Source organism: Medicago sativa, chromosome 7 (assembly GCF_051527215.1).
Source record: "Medicago sativa cultivar Bolivia chromosome 7, Bolivia_mono, whole genome shotgun sequence".
NCBI classification, from domain to species: Eukaryota; Viridiplantae; Streptophyta; class Magnoliopsida; order Fabales; family Fabaceae; genus Medicago; species Medicago sativa.
Genome location: NC_140755.1, coordinates 105,033,127 through 105,051,238, shown reverse-complemented (window position 1 = coordinate 105,051,238; position 18,112 = coordinate 105,033,127). Strand labels below are relative to the sequence as shown.

At 34.3% G+C, this 18,112-nt stretch overlaps 1 protein-coding gene and 1 non-coding gene across 2 annotated transcripts; both read right to left on the bottom strand.

Moving 5' to 3' along the window:
* Positions 1-976: 976 nt before the first annotated feature.
* Positions 977-1,083, bottom strand: LOC146911776 (small nucleolar RNA R71). The gene has a single exon (XR_015020869.1). It is a non-coding gene; the product is annotated as a small nucleolar RNA R71 (small nucleolar RNA).
* Positions 1,084-17,390: 16,307 nt separating this feature from the next.
* On the bottom strand, positions 17,391-17,867 carry LOC146911775 (uncharacterized). Its single transcript, XM_085729544.1, has one exon. It carries the CDS (start codon positions 17,865-17,867, stop codon positions 17,391-17,393), a length of 477 nt encoding a protein of 158 aa, XP_085585670.1.
* Positions 17,868-18,112: the final 245 nt, after the last annotated feature.

The window sequence follows — 18,112 nt, the reverse complement described above, 5'->3', positions numbered from 1 at the left end:
GGGTCTCAAAGGCAATCACCCATGAGAATAGGTGTGGTTGTTGGAGGGATACACTCACTGACTTCGAGAGAAGCTGTGATATGCTAAAGAGAAACTTGTCCTTAGAAATTAAGATTAACGCATAATTATAAGTTTAAGGCTTGCTTGTGAAAAGATTCGTTGTTATGATGAACCAATAATCCCAAGGCTCTTTTATTATTATTATTGTTATTTACCTTCAGCAACTAAACCTCCCTTTTTATAATCTTTCTTCTTTTCTAATCATTCTCTAAAAGTTAATCAAATTCATAACTCCCTAGCAGAACGATACTCTTTTACTACTATTACTTCGATAGACCGTGCACTTGCGGTTTGGCCCTATCAAGTTTTTGGCGCCGTTGCCGGGGAGTTATTGCAATTTGGTTAATTTTTTTTAACGATTAGACTTAAAAAAAAAATCTTTTGCTTTATTTTATTTTATTTTATTTTATATATTTCTTTCAAAAAAAAATAAAAATCTTTTGCTTTATTTTATTCTATTTTATTTTATATTTTTTCTTTTTATAGTTCTATCCAAAAAAAAAAAATTCTATTTCTTCTTTTTCCTTTAACTTCTTGGGAAGATAATAACGATATGACTAAGGAACGCTCTCTCAAAGAGTATGCAATCCCATCTTCAAATGAGTCATATGATGTTATTGTGTACCCAACGGTTGAGGATAATTTTGAAATAGAACCTGCACTTGTTCACCTAGTGCAGCAAAATCAATTTTTCGGATCACCCACTGAGGATCCGAATTTTCATATTTCAACCTTTTTAAGACTCAGTGAAACCTTGAATGCAAACCAAGAGGCCTTAAGGCTGCACCTCTTTCCTTTCTCCTTAGGGGGTAGAGCTAGTGCTTGGTTTCATTCATTGGAAATTGGTTCTATCTTTTCATGGCAACAAATGAGGCAAGTTTTTCTTGCCCAATTCTTTCCCTGTTTTAAAACCGTCCAATTAAGGATTCAAATCACACAATTCACTCAAAAAGATGGTGAATCTCTTTACGATGCGTGGGAGCGCTTCAAAGAAATGCTTAGACTTTGTCCCCATCATGGTTTAAAGAATTGACTTATTATTCACATTTTTTATAATGGTCTTTTATATACCACAAAAATTTATGTTGATGCAGCTGCAGGTGGAGCTTTAATGAACAAGAATTACACAGAAGCATACCCCTTGATTGAAGACATGGCTCAAAATCATTACAAGTGGACCGACGAGAGAGCCATCACTAATTCTTTACCCTCCAAAAAGGAGGCAGGTATGTATGAAGTCTCTAACTATGATCACCTTGCCGTTAAGATTGATGCATTAACCCAAAAATTTCAAAAAATAAATGTTAGTGCCATCTCTTCTTCTTCTTCTGCATCTCCTTTTTGTGAAAATTGTGGTGTATTTGGCCATATTGGCATTGGTTGCCAACTAGGTAGTGTTGTTAGAAGTCCTGAGCAAGTAAACTATGCTCAATATAATCAAGGGTTTAGAAACAATCAAATTTTTTTTCAAACCCCTCAAAATCTTTTTGGACAACAAACAACATCACCCAGTTATGCAAACAACCAAAGAGTCCCTCAAAAATCCAGCTTGGAACTTTTTTTAGAAAATTATTGTATAAATCAATTCGAGTAGCTCCAAGAACTTAAAAATCAAACTGAATTTTTGAAGGACTCTCTTGCCAAACTTACATCAAAAGAAGACTCCATAGTTACTCACAGTCAGATGCTTGAGACTCAGACTTCTCAATTGCCCCAACAGGTGGCTACTTCCTCTCAATCCTCCGAAGTCCTCCTAGACCAAACCGAAACCAACCCAAAAAACCATATAAGTGATATTACTCTTAGGGATGGTAAACAATTAGAGGACCCCATTGTGAAAGTTAAGAACAATGAAGGAGAGATAGGGTGTGATGAGCCTCAAAGTGAGAAAGCCATAGGAGAGAATGAAAAGCCATTTGTTTCACCATCTCATGAGCATGAAAATCCATTAACACAGGGGTTTGATGAGTCCAAGTTAGATGAGCAGTTTAGAAAATTTATTGAAATATTTCCAAACAAATTGCCACCTAAACTTAAGAATCTAGGAAGCTTTTCCCTACCTTGTGTCATAGGATCTGAAACTATAGAAAAAGCCATGTGTGATTTAGGAGAGAATGTTAGTTTGATGCCATTGTCCCTTTCTGAGAGATTAGGTATAGGATAGATGAACCACTTTCTAACCGTCAAGCTAATGACTCTAAACGAGCGCTTCGTGGGAGGCAACCCATGAATTTTATTGCTTTTATTTTTTTTTTTTGTTATTTAAATTTGTTTTGTAGGTACTTGTCCAAGATGATGCAAAGAAAAGGAAAAAAAAAGAAAAAAAATTTCAAAAAAAAAATTTAAGAAAAAAAAATGTGCCTAAACTCCAGAGAGTAGGCACGGCCCGTGCCTATGGTGGCACGACCGTGCCTAAGAAAAAAATAATAATTTTTTAGAAAAAGAAATTAGGGAAGAAGATTGCTGGCTTGGATGATGATGCAAGGAGGAAGAAATCAACAGTCATGAACCAGGATATCAAATTCAAAGATACCGAATAGGTATAAAACTCTTGACTCTAGACCTATATCTGCTTGCAGGTACCCTGATCATAATATTATGATTACACTAGGTATTAGAGATATTATGGTTAGATTGTTGAACACATTGGCTTGTACCATATAGAGTAGGAAATCGGTAGGGATGTTGAGGACTGTTGAGCTGTTTATATTATGGGCTATGCTTTATAACTATCATATTAAAATTTGCTATTATTTGCTTGATTATCTTGTTTCAATTGTTAAAAAGAAACTGGATGATAAGGGTGATATAATGGTAGGTGGAATCATCACTTTTCTTGTTAGGAAGTTTGGGGTGAGTATGAATCAAGGGAACAATTATCTAGACTTATACTCTCACTACTTTGTCCTTCCTTAGAACCCATGGCCCTACTCACAATTACCAATATGAATGGAGAATTATTAGAGCTTATTATTTGATTATTCTACCTAATCCGGACTTAAATATTCTGGAGGTAGTAGAAAATTTGCTTTATGTTGGTACTAACCCACAGGTACAAAATGATCGTGATGATGGTGGTGATGAAGCGGAGGTAGGTGCAAACTTGCACCATGAACAAGAAGCCGGTGGAAGCTATAATGATGAACGGCGGGCATGGATGCAAACCAAAGTTCAAAGAATAAGCACCGAGCAACAAAAATAAGGTGTTGAAAGGAACAATGTCCAAAGGAGCAATCGAATAAATGAAGAAAACAATCAAATGCTCCAAAACATGATGCAACACCTTCACCTCCAAAGTCCACTATGGAATTCAATAAAATTGTGAGCTTTCCTCTTCCTCTACTCTTCTTCTTCTTCTTCTACTTCTTCTTTTTCTTCTTCTTTTATTTTTCTTTTTGAATCATTGAGGACAATGTTTCCCCTAAGTGTGGGGGGGGGGGGGGGGGGGCCTACTAAAGTGTCTAGAGTCGAAGTGTTCCCAAACTCCCTTGAACTTTATTCTTTTGTATTGTTTTAATAGCGAAAGGCATGATTAAGTAGCTTGTTTTTAATGTAAAATATGGCATAAAATTTTTTGTTTTGTCTCTTCTTTAAAGGTTGTTTCTTGTACATGAAAGTGGTTTCTTGTGTTTCTTGTGTTCTTGCTATACCCACATCTTGTTTTATTGTGAAAAATCTCCAATGAGAAAAGCACCCGGTTGCAATCTTTGAGCAAATGTATGAGTAGGTATTTTAAGGAGCACGTTCTATCTTTAGTGTTAACTTAGACCCTTTAAAGTCTTTAGAGTAAAAGTAGTATAAGTTTGTGTGGGAAATTAATCAATTGTGCTTTATTGTTATATTCTCTTAATTTGTTAAAGTTAAATGGGGTAGGAGAATGGCACCAACATGTGGGGGAAAGGACAATCCCTAACTTCCTAATTGTGGTGGTGACTCCCTAATTTGAACTTAAAGTGAAACAAATTCATCAATGCTAGGGGGAAAGGACAATTACATCCAAAAAGACTTCCTACGCGGAGATGAAATAAAAGAAAATTTTGCAGCACTGCTTAGGGTGATTTTGAATCTAGGGGGAAAGGATAATTACATCCGAGAAGACTTCCTATGAGGATAGATAGCCCCTAAGCACCTGCAGCCCCTTTAAGCTTAATTGTTAATTTAATTTAATTTTAACTTAAATTCCCATCACTCTTATATGAAATGAAGAAAAGACTTTTCTCGGTTACTTTAGCATTAAGGATAGAACCTGTTCCTCATAATATCTGTCTTATACAGGAGCAAGAAAAAGGTTGGACTGCACACACACACACTTGAGACTTGATGTTGGGTTGAATAGGTTCACGAGGAATGTTTGAAATTGTGATTAGTGTACTTGGAACAAAACCTTTCTTTTGAGGCATATGTTTTCAATAGTATTGCCATAATTAATCTTTAGTTGCTGCTATGTCTATTGCCTTTTGCTTGAGGACAAGCAAAGATTCAAGTGTGGGGGAGTTTGATGAGTCTATATTTAGCCTATTTTTATGTATTATTTAGTTTCGTTATATTTAGATTTAGTTTTATTTTATTTAAATATTGTTTCCTTTTTGAGCTATTTTACTTTAATTGCATATTTTATATTTTAGGAACGAATATTGGATGGAAGGAGTCTTGGAGCAAAAGAAAGGAGTCTGGAGCTGATTTGGAGCTAAAATACGAAGATTCGGAGACAAAAATAAGTCTCCCCCAAGTCAGAAGCTTGGCACGGCCCGTGCTAAGGTTGGCACGGCCGTGCCACCTCTCTGGAAGACTTTTGCTGCTTTTGCTTTAGGCCCAAGTTACTCTGTTTTAGTTTTACCGAAAAGCCCTTGTAATTGCTTAGATTTTAAGTCGATTGTAAAGCTATAAATAGAGTAGCTCTCCATCACAAATATTCATCTTTTGTTCTTGGAATAAAAGTTCACTTTTATATTATTGTTCTTTTACTTTACAGCTTTCTCTCTTCTTCCCCCATGTCTACAATGAACGTTAGTGAATAGACTCTTCTTTATCTTGGGATTGTTGGATAAGTCTACTGACGTAATCCGGATCAAGCCAAGCCTTAAACCCTAATTATATGTTACCTTAATTCCTAATCTAAATTCACCGTTTTAACATGAATTAATTATTATCAAACTGTGGAAGCGAACGCGGAGGGTTTGATAATGGTTAATTCATCATCACAGATATCAATTCATAAAGCGAACGCGGAGCTTTGATATCCAAACAAGTGAATTTAGACAAGGTTTGCGAAACATAAGAATAGTCTAGCAAACCTTGGGACACATAAAGTTTCGATCTTCAAGGGTCCCAAAGGCAATCACCCATGAGAATAGGTGTGGTTGTTGGAGGGATACACTCACTGACTTCGAGAGAAGCTGTGATATGCTAAAGAGAAACTTGTCCTTAGAAATTAAGATTAACGCATAATTATAAGTTTAAGGCTTGCTTGTGAAAAGATTCGTTGTTATGATGAACCAATAATCCCAAGGCTCTTTTATTATTATTATTGTTATTTACCTTCAGCAACTAAACCTCCCTTTTTATAATCTTTCTTCTTTTCTAATCATTCTCTAAAAGTTAATCAAATTCATAACTCCCTAGAGGAATGATACTCTTTTACTACTATTACTTCGATAGACCGTGCACTTGCGGTTTGGCCCTATCACAGTGGGAACTCTATATCATCAATCCAAAGTACATATCCTAAAAAATTATCAATGGGATTTCTAAGGTCTAAAGAGATATGCGAAGAGGGACATGTCTCTAGCAAAATTACCACAGCTAGGTAGTGTAAAAATGATGTAATCTATTTTATTGATAGTATTGTACTATAGGACATAAATCATCTAAACAAATATACATAGGATGGACAATGCAAATCCTGCTTCAGAAACCAAAAACTTATGGAGAAACATGAAAGAAGAAAGAAAGAAAACAAATTCATATAATCAAGTGCATACAAAATTGTCCTTTCCATTCATAAACCGTGTGTAGCAGAAATCTTCACTCTTTTATAGGGGTGTAACGGTTCGGTTTGGATTGGTTTTCAGTCAAAAAATTGTCCGAACCGATGAAACCTTCATCTGTTCGGTTTGGTTCGGTTTTTACTGTTTTTCAAAAAAGAAACCGAACCAAACTAATCGGTTTGGTTCGGTTTGGATTGGTTCGGTTGATCGGTTTGTTACTATAGGGATACACATTCAATTTCTGTTACTGTTGACAAAATTTTCTAGGCTTTATAGTGTTCTAATCTTTTTGAATGACTTTTACAGTGTTCTAAATTTACGGTGCGCAAATCGCAATTCTTTTTTTAATGGCTTTTTCTAATCTTCACTAAACAATGACTTATAAGTTATAACGTGTATAAATAAATCAATGGCGTAGAAAATGAACATGGAAAACAATGAAATATAATGAGTATAAATCAATGGCATAAACATGATAAAACTAATCAAGAGATGAACGATCTTAGCGGTGACCGGCGGTGGCGACGAACAATGGGTTTGGTGTGGTTAACGGCTATGGTTTCTTTTTTAGTAGAAATGAAAGAGTCTGACTGATTAGATGAGATGTCAGATAAAAATGAGAGAAAATGAATGGATTAAAAAGTATTTTATGTTGACTTTAATTTTGGGTCTAACCATAAGTTTGTGTGAGGTAGGATAATATTAGTAAAATAAGGAGTGTGGTTATCATCGGATTGGTTCATCGGTTTCACGGATCTCAAAATGAAAAACCATGAACCAAACCAAACTAAATCGGTTTCAATTGGTTCGGATCGGTTTCAAACCGAACCAAACAAGGTCGGATATTTTTTCGGTTTGGTCCGGTTTGGACTATCGGTTTCGTTGGTTTAATCCGAACCGCTTACACCCCTACTCTTTTAAAATATAAAGGGAATCATGAACACAATGAATATAAATTAAAAGAATAAGCTAGATTACTAATCATCTCATTATTTCCCACATTATACTTTCATTCTTCCACACAAGTACCTTACACATACATTTCTTGACACAAAATTAACTTTATATAATAGCATAATTTCAATTGGTGGTAAAATTCAATTGCAATCACCTATCCGCATCTTGGATAATGCTCAAGCTCTTTTTTAGATAATCAAAACCCCATAACTTTAACAAAATGCTCAAGCTCTTTTTTAGATAATCAAAACCCCATAACTTTAACAAAAAAAAATCACTGTGGCACTATAGGCATAATAATGCTCCATATTACACAAATTCAAAAGGTGCAAACAGCAAGCATGTTGTTCTACAAAAACTAATGGAACACCATCACTATTCTTAACCTCAAGTAAAACAAATCTTTAACACTTTTTTTTTTGAATCGGAAAATTTATCAGAACGAAATTGGTGCAAGTTTCACACAAAAATGAAGATAAAGCGAATACAACTTAAGGTATCGAATATAGTCAGAGAACCTTTTGAACACTAGAAACTATCCATAAAACTATCCTTCTATTTCAAATCCCTTCCTAACCTGTTATGAAAACCACAACTACACAAGCATGCTGCCTATTATAAGGATCATACACTGCCATGTAAACAACTCCTCACAAGAAGACAGAAAAGGATCAACAACAAATGGAACATCACACCCTTTGACTAAGCACACTGGCACACAAACAACCCTACCCGCTACCAACAATTTATCCCAACACACAAGCATACAACAACACGTGCAACACAACAAAACCAGCACAATACAACAAAGCAAACAATCCACATGATCCTAAAAAACCTTCAAAATTATTTGAGGAAACGGTCTTTTTTGGTTCCAACACCATTCATAATAAAGACATGCTAGTACATGCAAATGTGTTAGACTCCCTTGCCATGACAAAAGCTTAATATCCTCCATCAACTCACTCAGTTTTTTTGGGGTTTGGGGTTTAGGGTTTGTGGTTTGGGGTTTGGGGTTTGGGGTTTGGGGTTTCGGGTTCGGGGTTTCGGGTTCGGGGTTTCGGGTTCAGGGTTCGGGGTTCGGGATTCGGGGGGTTCGGGGTTTCGGGTTCGGGGTTACAAGACCAGACATTTGTTTTTCAGTTAACAAAGTCTGTCAATTTATGTCTAATCCCCTAGAATCCCACTGGACTGCTGTCAAGCGAATTCTACGGTATCTCAAGGGAACCATCAGCTAGGGGCTTTTTATTAAGCCAATTCCCTCCCTTTTAGTCCCTCTCCTGGCCTATTGTGATGCAGATTGGGGTTCTGACCCTGATGACCGTAGATCAACTTCTGGCGCTTGTGTCTTCTTAGGCCCCAATCTCATTTCCTGGTGGGCTAAAAAGCAGTCTGTTATAGCTCGCTCCAGCACAGAGGCAAAATACCGCAGTTTAGCACTTGCTACTTCTGAGCTACTTTGGGTGCAGTCTCTACTCACTGAACTTAATGTTCCATTTGCTACTCCTAAGGTGCTCTGTGATAACCTGAGCACTGTTTCCCTTGCTCACAATCCTGTCTTGCATGCCCGTTCTAAACACATGGAACTAGACCTCTTTTTCGTCCGTGAGAAGGTTTTGCAGAAGCAACTGCTAGTATCACATGTTCCTGGTCAAGTTTCAAGTTGCCGATATCATGACCAAGGCCCTCTGCAGTTCTACACCCAGTGAAGCTTGCGGCGGAGTATTAAAGGACAGCTCAGCTACGGCACATAATAACTATTGTATAACTTAGCCTAGATGAGAGTAGTCTCTAACTGCCAATGTAACTGGCTCTATAGGTTGTAACAAACTCAACTGACACGTGTCAGTTGAGCTAGGCTTAGAACTGGTCTATAAAAGAACCTTATCTGTATCTGTAACCGTATCAACAAATAGTGAATACAAAGTGAAAGTTCTAGAGATCAATGAATCTCCTTTACTGTTCATAATTTCAATAATTATAAATGATGAAACAAAATGCCTACAAGGGGATTATAAATGATGAAACAAAATGCCTACAAGGGGATTATAAATGATGAAACAAGCAGGTTCAAAAAACAAAAACTATTTCTTCCAACATGGATGTGTGAAGCATAAATTTCTTAACGGTGTATTATAAATGATGAAACAAAATGCCTACAAGGGGATTGTTTCTCACGAAGTAGAGCGAACCAGCTCCAACACCAGAACTTGTCATTAAGCTTTTGTCATGGCAAGGGAGTCTAACACATTTGCATATACTAGCATGTCTTTATTATGAATGGTGTTGGAACAAAAAAGACTGCTTCCTCAAATAATTTTGAAGGTTTTTTAGGATCATGTGGATTGTTTGCTTTGTTGTTTTGTGCTGGTTTTGTTGTGTTGCACGTGTTGTTGTGTGCTTGTGTGTTGGATAGATTGTTGGTAGCGGGTAGGGTTGTTTGTGTGCCAGTGTGCTTAGTCAAAGGGTGTGATGTTCCATTTGTTGTTGATCCTTTTCTGTCTTCTTGTGAGGAGTTGTTTACATGGCAGTGTATGATCCTTATAATAGGCAGCATGCTTGTGTAGTTGTGGTTTTCATAATAGGTTAGGAAGGGATTTGAAATAGGAGGATAGTTTTGTGGATAGTTTTGTGGATCCTTAAGTTGTATTCGCTTTATCTTCATTTTTGTGTGAAACTTGCACCAATTTCGTTCTGAAAAATTTTCCGATTCAAAAAAAAAAAAGTATTAAAGATTTGTTTTACTTGAGGTTAAGAATAGTGATGGTGTTGCATTAGTTTTTGTAGAACAACATGCTTGTTGTTTGCACCTTTTGAATTTGTGTAATATGGAGCATTATTATGCCTATAGTGCCACAGTGATTTTTTTTGTTAAAGTCATGGGGTTTTGATTATCTAAAAAAGAGCTTGAGCATTTTGTTAAAGTTATGGGGTTTTGATTATCTAAAAAAGAGCTTGAGCATTATCCAAGATGCGGATAGGTGATTGCAATTGGATTTTACCACCAATTGAAATTATGCTATTATATAAAGTTAATTTTGTGTCAAGAAATGTATGTGTAAGGTACTTGTGTGGAAGAATGAAAGTATAGTGTGGGAAATAATGAGATGATTAGTAATCTAGCTTATTCTTTTAATTTATATTCACTGTGTTCATGATTCCCTTTATATTGTAAAACAGTTTATGAATGGAAAGGACAATTTTGTATGCACTTGATTATATGAATTTCTTTTCTTTCTTTCTTCTTTCATGTTTCTCCATAAGTTTTTGGTTTCTGAAGCAGGATTTGCATTGTCCATCCTATGTGTATTTGTTTAGATGATTTATGTCCTATAGGACAATACTATCAATAAAATAGATTACATCATTTTTACACTACCTAGCTGTGGTAATTTTGCTAGAGACATGTCCCTCTTCGCATATCTCTTTAGACCTTAGAAATCCCATTGATAGTTTTTTAGGATATGTACTTTGGATTGATGATATAGAGTTCCCACTGACATAAGACTATCCTCACACTGTCTACGTCATTTGTGCTCTTTCCCTTTCTTATCTTCTAATACTCACATCACATGGTTGTGCGGTGTGACCAAAGTAACCAAAAACACTCTTTCTTAAAAAGGTTGCATACTTGCATGCACCATTTTATTTGCTTTTATGAATTTTAAACTCTTCTTAATTCTCTCTGCTTTGGTTCCTATAGGTAAGGTAAGGTAACAGAAAAAGAGATTTCATTCACACTTATCAAAACCAACCTTGGTGGCGGTGTTATTGTTTTTCCTTTTCCTGCTACTATTTCACACTTATCTCTACACTTCATCCTAGATATTTTTAACTAATTAATATTTCTTCTTATGGTTCATGCGACGCCAACCCTTCTCTCAGGTTGATATGGAGATTGACTTATTATGGACTTTATTTATTTTCAATAAATATTCAAGTCTTCTATGTATTCTGCTTATGCTTAGTGTATTATATTTATTTTTTATTTTATCAATAACTTATATTACAAACATATGCAATATAAATAATGAAATTGGATAATGATTTTATAGCCATGCAGCAAATTCTAATTATGTGTGAACTCAAATTCTAATTTGAAGACGGATTTTGCAGGGTTGCAGTTAATCTTCTATTGTTCAAATAAAGTGTTATTTCGTATATATCATGAGTTCAAATGAAAAGAAATGTGTGAGGTTTGTACTTTGTAGTTTGTATGTTCAAGCATGTTATTTTAGCCTCACATGTGCTATTGCCTATTGTTTCAGTTGCCATACATATTCTTTTGAATCAGAAAAAAGTGATTCATTTCTTTTGTTCAGGAAAAAAAGGTATCATTTTAATTAATTATTTTACAAAAAGAACGAAAATTAAAATTGCATATATGAATTCGGATTTCCTGCAGTCACCGATTGCACTCATTCACGTAGTCAACACATCGGTGGTCATTTGATTGAGATCGAACGGTCCATGTTTTAGTGCAGATTTTGATTCTTTTTAAAATCTAAAATGCTGAGCTAGAAATCAGAACCATCTGATCTCTATCCAAAGGTCACCGATGTGCTGCTGCCTTTGTTAATGCTTACAATCGGTGACCACAAGGAATCCGAATTCACAAGTTAGTAGTACAAAATACGACCATATTACTATGAGTGACTAAAATATATGATATATCATACAGTATGTAAACTAAGCATAAATCTATGGTTTTCCTAGTTGGTTATTTTTCAATTTCAAGTCATGAACTTTTTCTATGATATGTGACAACATATATGATACGTTACTTAACTGAGATTATATTTCTGTCCAGATTTGATGATTGGAAGTCAGAATCATCATCTTTTAATTTTTCACAATATGATTCTTCAATTGATGGATTTGAAATAAGAAATTCTAAAGCAAGTGTTACTCCAGCAAAAAATAATGAATCATTGAAAAAATCAGCTTCTAGGAGTAGTGTTCTTGATCCACAAGGTCCACTACTTCAGAAATGGAACAAGATCTTTGTTATAACATGTGTGATGGCAGTATCTATGGATCCATTATTCTTTTACATCCCTGTGATTGATGGCCAGAGAAAATGCCTTAATTTGAATGGAACATTGAAGATTACTGCTAGTGTTCTTTGGACGTTTTTCGATCTTTTCTACATTATTCGCATCGTCTTTCAGTTTTGAACTGGGTTTATTGCACCTTCTTCGCGCATTTTTGGAAGGAGAGAGTCGGTTGATGATCCTTTTGCTATAGCAATGAGATACTTAAGTTCTCACTTCATCATTGACATTCTATCAATTCTTCCACTTCCTCAGGTTTCAGAATACAGTACTTTCTTTATTCAAGCATATTCTAAGGAGTTCACTGATGACTAATCAAAAGTGAAAAGTACTTATTCAGAAATTCAGTTTCTCAACTCTTAAGTTACCAATGTATTAAAAGGTGAACTTTTCAATAAATACAAATCATTTTTAGATTACTTTTTTTTATAAGATTTTTAGTTTACTTTACTAATTCTCTTAAGCATGGTTAAAAGTATCGTAGGATACATGCGAAGTCAACTGCAATAATAATTTCAATTTCAGTTTAATTAAATAATACATACATAATATGATGTTGTTTTAACATTTGTAATGAAGTGTTGATAGATGGTGATTTTAGCTATGATTCCAATTCCACAAGGCTCAGTTCCATATATAACAAAATATTGGTTGAAGTATATATACGATAATAACACAGTACGCGCCAAGATTTATGTGAATCTATACGTTGTTCAAAGAAGTAACATGCACTTCTAGTATATTAACTGAGACAGCATGGGCTGGAGCTGCTTATAATCTCTTTCTTTATATGCTAGCAAGTCATGTAAGTTTGTAATTTTGTTACTTCTGTCACAAGAATTAATTTATGTATGAATTGGTGTAGATTGTTTTTGTTTTACTTACATTTGTATCGTTTACATTTGTATCGTAGTAATCTTATAAGAAGATTTGAATATTTATGATGTCTCCATTATTCGTAATTTAATTTATTTATGATTGAGTGATGTTATACCGATTGAATGCACAAAATTTAAGAGAATGTTTCTACTTTTAGATTGTTTAACATGCAGCTCAATTAAAGCACAGGTTAGGTGCCAGACCTTTTACCGTAGGACAGGCAACCCTAAAAGTTGCGTAAAGCAAAGTGACCAAACATGAGAAAGTGTGTTCTGACAATCAACATGCTTTTATACCATTTGCTTTTGACACTTTCGGTTTCCTAGCACCAGAGATTGTTGACCTTCTACATAGAGTTCAAAAGGTCATGCATAGCAATGTCATGTCTCCTAGGTCCATGAATATTGTGTTCACGATGATTGGTTTTGCTATTCAAGTGTAAATAATGGTTTATATATATACACACACACACACACACACTCCAGTCACTAATATAAGCAAAAATCCACTTTTTAGATACATGTAATTAATGATGTATGTGACTTATAATAAAGACCATATACATCATTAATTGAATGTATCTAAAAAGTGGATTTTTGCTTATATTAGTGACCGGAGGGTGTGTGTGTGTGTGTGTGTGTGTGTGTGTGTGTCATCAATGGAAAAAGATTTGGGGTCTGTTTGGATGTGGAGAGAAAGTAAAAGGAAAGAAAGTATAGGGAATGAAAAGTAAAGGAAAGAAAGTGAGTTGAAAGTGAGTAGAAAGTGAAATGATTTGTTGGGTTGTTTGGTAAGAGTGAAAGTGAAAGGAAAATTAGAGGAAAGAAATATGTAAATTCGTTAAGTGACAAAATTATCCCTATATAAACATGGAATATGTGAATATAGATTTTATTATTAATTAAATAATATAATATAATATTTTTATTAATATAACTATTAGATAAATAAATTAATATATTAATAAATAGAAATAAATATAACTTGACGGAAAATAGAAATAAATATATAATATATACATGTTTTTGATTTGTCATTTAAAAAAAATGCTTGTTTTTAGGTACAGTCATATTCAATAAAAAATAGAAAATGGCAAGGCTATATTAGACTTTCAGGCTTTCCGTGCCCTTTCCATCCCATATAGAGCAGAAACAAGTTTGTGCATGGACCCCATCAAAAACAATCTTTCCTTGCTACAGTATAATTGATCCAAACCAATGGAAGCACAAATTTCAAAAAACTTTCAATCCTCATAGCTATCTTTCCCTCTACTCTCTTTGGTTCCAAACACACCCTTAAGGAGCTGTCAATGTTACCTTATTTCATAGAATTAAAAAAATGCTCCAAAGCTTGATCTTGAGCTTTTTCCCCTTTTTTCTTAATGATGAAAGCCTATCTTCTCTTCCTCCTCCTCCATTAAAGTCCTCTCTTTTCTTTCTATATCTTTCACCTTCTTTCTTCTACCTGTTCGACTTCTTTTCTTTTTTTGATCCTCTTCTCTTTTTCAATGTATCTCTTGCCCTCTCCCTTCTTTCCTCCTCTCTCTCCCGTTTTTTCTTTCCTTTCTCTCCTAAAACAACCTTTTCTTTTCATTTTCCCATGTTTGGATCCTCTCCTGCTACTTTTATCCTGCCATCTCTCCAGCGGAAAATCTAACGGTTGAGAAAATATGAGAGTTAAAAAATTAAAAAAAAAACTGGTACAGAAGAGAGAGAGAGAGAGAGAGAGAGAGAGAGAGAGAGAGAGAGAGAGAGAGAGAGAGAGAGAGAGAGAGAGAGAACATGTGGCCTTTTAATTAAGTTTTTTAACGGGGCTTTTAAGATTCTATCTTAGATACAGCGAATCCAACTCTTTTGTTATATGTTATTTTAGATTTGTACTTATTTTAGATTTAGATGCAGCAACTCCAACTCTTTTGAGAAGTGCTATGAGAACAATTATAAATCCATGCAGCAACAATTATGTCTGGTTTTTTATGTTCTATTTAGATTTTTTGTGAGCTGAAGGAACTAGTTTAACAATTATAAATCTATACACAAAGAAATTGTAATATTCTATTAAATTTCACCCAGTAAACAAATCGATCTTCAATGTAAACAAAGATTCTTTAAGTTATAAGGTTGAAATCTAAACAATTTTTTTTACAGGGGGTAAATCGAAAATTTCCAAAATTAAAGGGGGTAAAGATGTATTAACCCTAGTATAATATCTTTTTTTGTAAAAAAAAAAAAAAAACATTGATTAGATTGTTAATTATTATAGACTTTCGAAGTATAACTATTAAAAATATTGGATAAATTATAATGAGTCATTAAATAATATAGTTGTATAATTAATACATGGTACTCGTAACAAGATTTTTATCATCAACGAAATCTTGATTATTTATAATATTTTTACATTTTTTTTACCACTTTATAATATTCAATAAAAACTATTTCAATGATTTTATCATGAGCAAATTAATCTTTCATTAAAAATCATGGAGAAATTACACTAACCTCCCTCAAGGTCTTCTTAAATAACACAAACACCCTCTCTATCTTACTACCAAAACATTAATCTCCCTTATTTGGTTATCAAAATGACAAGCTCTTCCGTTATAAATGAAACCAATAATATAACAAAAATATATAATCTAAATTCTTATTTTTTTAATGACACCAACAACAATTTTTATTATAGAAAAAGTTGTTGCTTAAGCGTATAATTGGGATAACGAAAAAGTAAGTATGGATACACTCATCTAGTTTGTTACACTTTTTAAATGATAAATAAAAAAGTGGACATTTGTGTTTGTTACACTTTTATTTAAATATTTCAATTTATTCTTATTATTTGTTACATGTGTTATTTTTACTGAAAATTAAGGGTATTTTTGGAAAGAAAAAGCCAATCAAAAGTGCTGAAAGGGGTAGTTTTCTTTATATATAGTATAGATATAGATTAATAGTTTATTTAATAATATAATACAAACTACTAATAGACCCGTGAATTCGCACGGTTCACGTAACATTCTGATAATTATATAACAATAATTAAATTCTTAATATATTAGAATGTTTATAAATATTAAATGGAAATTATGAACATTAATGTAATGTTTCTATTAAATATTTTTCTCTAATATATACAAAAATTTGTTAAATAGTTGAGTCACACCGGTTATGTTTTTTATTTGCTTATATATGTGAAGATAAAAAATTTTAGTAGATATATGAGAAAATTGATATGATAAAATTTTGAAAAGTTATGACTATTTTCAAAATGAAAATTAATGTAGTGTTTCTATTAAATAACTTTTTATTTTATATGCAAAAGATTGTTCAATGTTTACACCGCACTCGTTGCAGATTTTATGTACTTTTTTTTGTGCGAAAAAGGGCAAAAGCCCAAAATGGAAATAAAGATTTTATGTACTTATATATGCATAAACAAATTTTTATATAGATATCTGACAAAGTCGATATGATAAAATTTTGAAAACTTATTGCTATTTTAAAAATCAAAATTAATGTAATGTTTCTACTAAATAACTTTTTATTTTATATGCAAAAGACTATTCGATGTTTGCACCGCACCTGTTGTAGATTTTATGTACTTATATGTGCATAACCAAATTTTTATATACATATATGATAAAGTCGATTTGATAAAATTTTGAAAACTCGTTACTAATTTCAAAATATCAACATTAATGAAATGTGTCTATTATATAAATTTTTATTTTATATTTAAAACACCGTTAAATATTTAAACCGCACCCGTTGAGGATTTTTATGCATATATATGCTAAAGAAATTTTTTATGCACAGATATGTAATAGTCGATATAGTAAAATTTTGAAAATTCGTGACTATTTTCAAAATATCAACATTAATGCAGTGTTTCTATTTTTATTTTTTTTTGAAGCGGCAAATATTATTAACCAACAAGCACGTGCAAGAAGCACTAATAAGCTCAGGTGGAAAAAAAAAATACAAACAAGGGGAAATTGGTTGCCATAAACACCGGCTCGAACAAAAACCCCTTAAAAACCACCCCTAAACAAAGGACCAAACCAAAAGAGTAATGACGCAGGCATATACAAATGACATACCACAAGCATACCCCTGCGTCAACACCTAAGACGACCGAACTTGCAAAGGAGCAACCTCCAAACCAACCTACACAGCTGCTACACAAAACAGACAAAACAGCCAAACAGCTGTCACAGAGAGCAGCAACAGCTGAGCAGCAGCAACGCAAACAACATCAGCAGCTAAAAACAGGTGCTGCAGACATGCTAACAGCCCCAAAAAAAAAACCCAGCAGACCGGACAGAAGGCACCAACAAAGAAACACACCAGAAAAACACCACACACACAGATTACCGACTAGTACATTCACGCGGGTTCCAAAACCACTCGTAGAGCAGACACGGGTATAAATGCATCCTATGTAACGTCCAACGTCACGACAACACCTTAATCTCTTCCACCAAATCATCACAACCACTAGCCTCATTATTGAAAATCCTCTTATTACGCGCACTCCACAACACCCAAACGGTTGAATGCCAAACAAGCCGCAAAGCCTTTTTAAATCTCTTCCTACTTTCCAACCTATCCCAACCCGCCCAATGAACGAAAAGGTTCGGGGGTATCACCAAGCTGAAATTCCACCAAGTCATCACCTTCCGCCAAACCCCCATTGCCAAATCGCAATGAAGAAATAAGTGCGCCGCCGACTCGTCGACACTCCCACACCACACATACAAGGAACTAGTCTCCTCCGGAAGGACATTCCTAATCCTAAGATTAACTTTAGTAGGGATATGATTAAGAAGCACTTTCCAAGAGAACACCCCCACTTTCAACGGCGCTGGACTCTTCCATATTCCTCCAAGAACGGTTTTCTCTTCAACATTCCATTTATCCTCCACCACCATCAACCCAATCAACTTGTCATACGATGATTTCACTGAGAAGACCCCATTCTCCATAAGTTTCCAACGCCACCTATCCTCCTCCCCCGGGGCCACCCAAAGCCACCCAACTCCTCATTCAACAAAACAAGCAATTGCTCCTCCCAATGGAAAAAGTGCCTTCTCCACTCAAACACCCAATCCCCATTACCACCCATCTCCCTCAAACTTGCCCCTTGTTGAATAGAAATAGAGAAAAGCCGAGGATA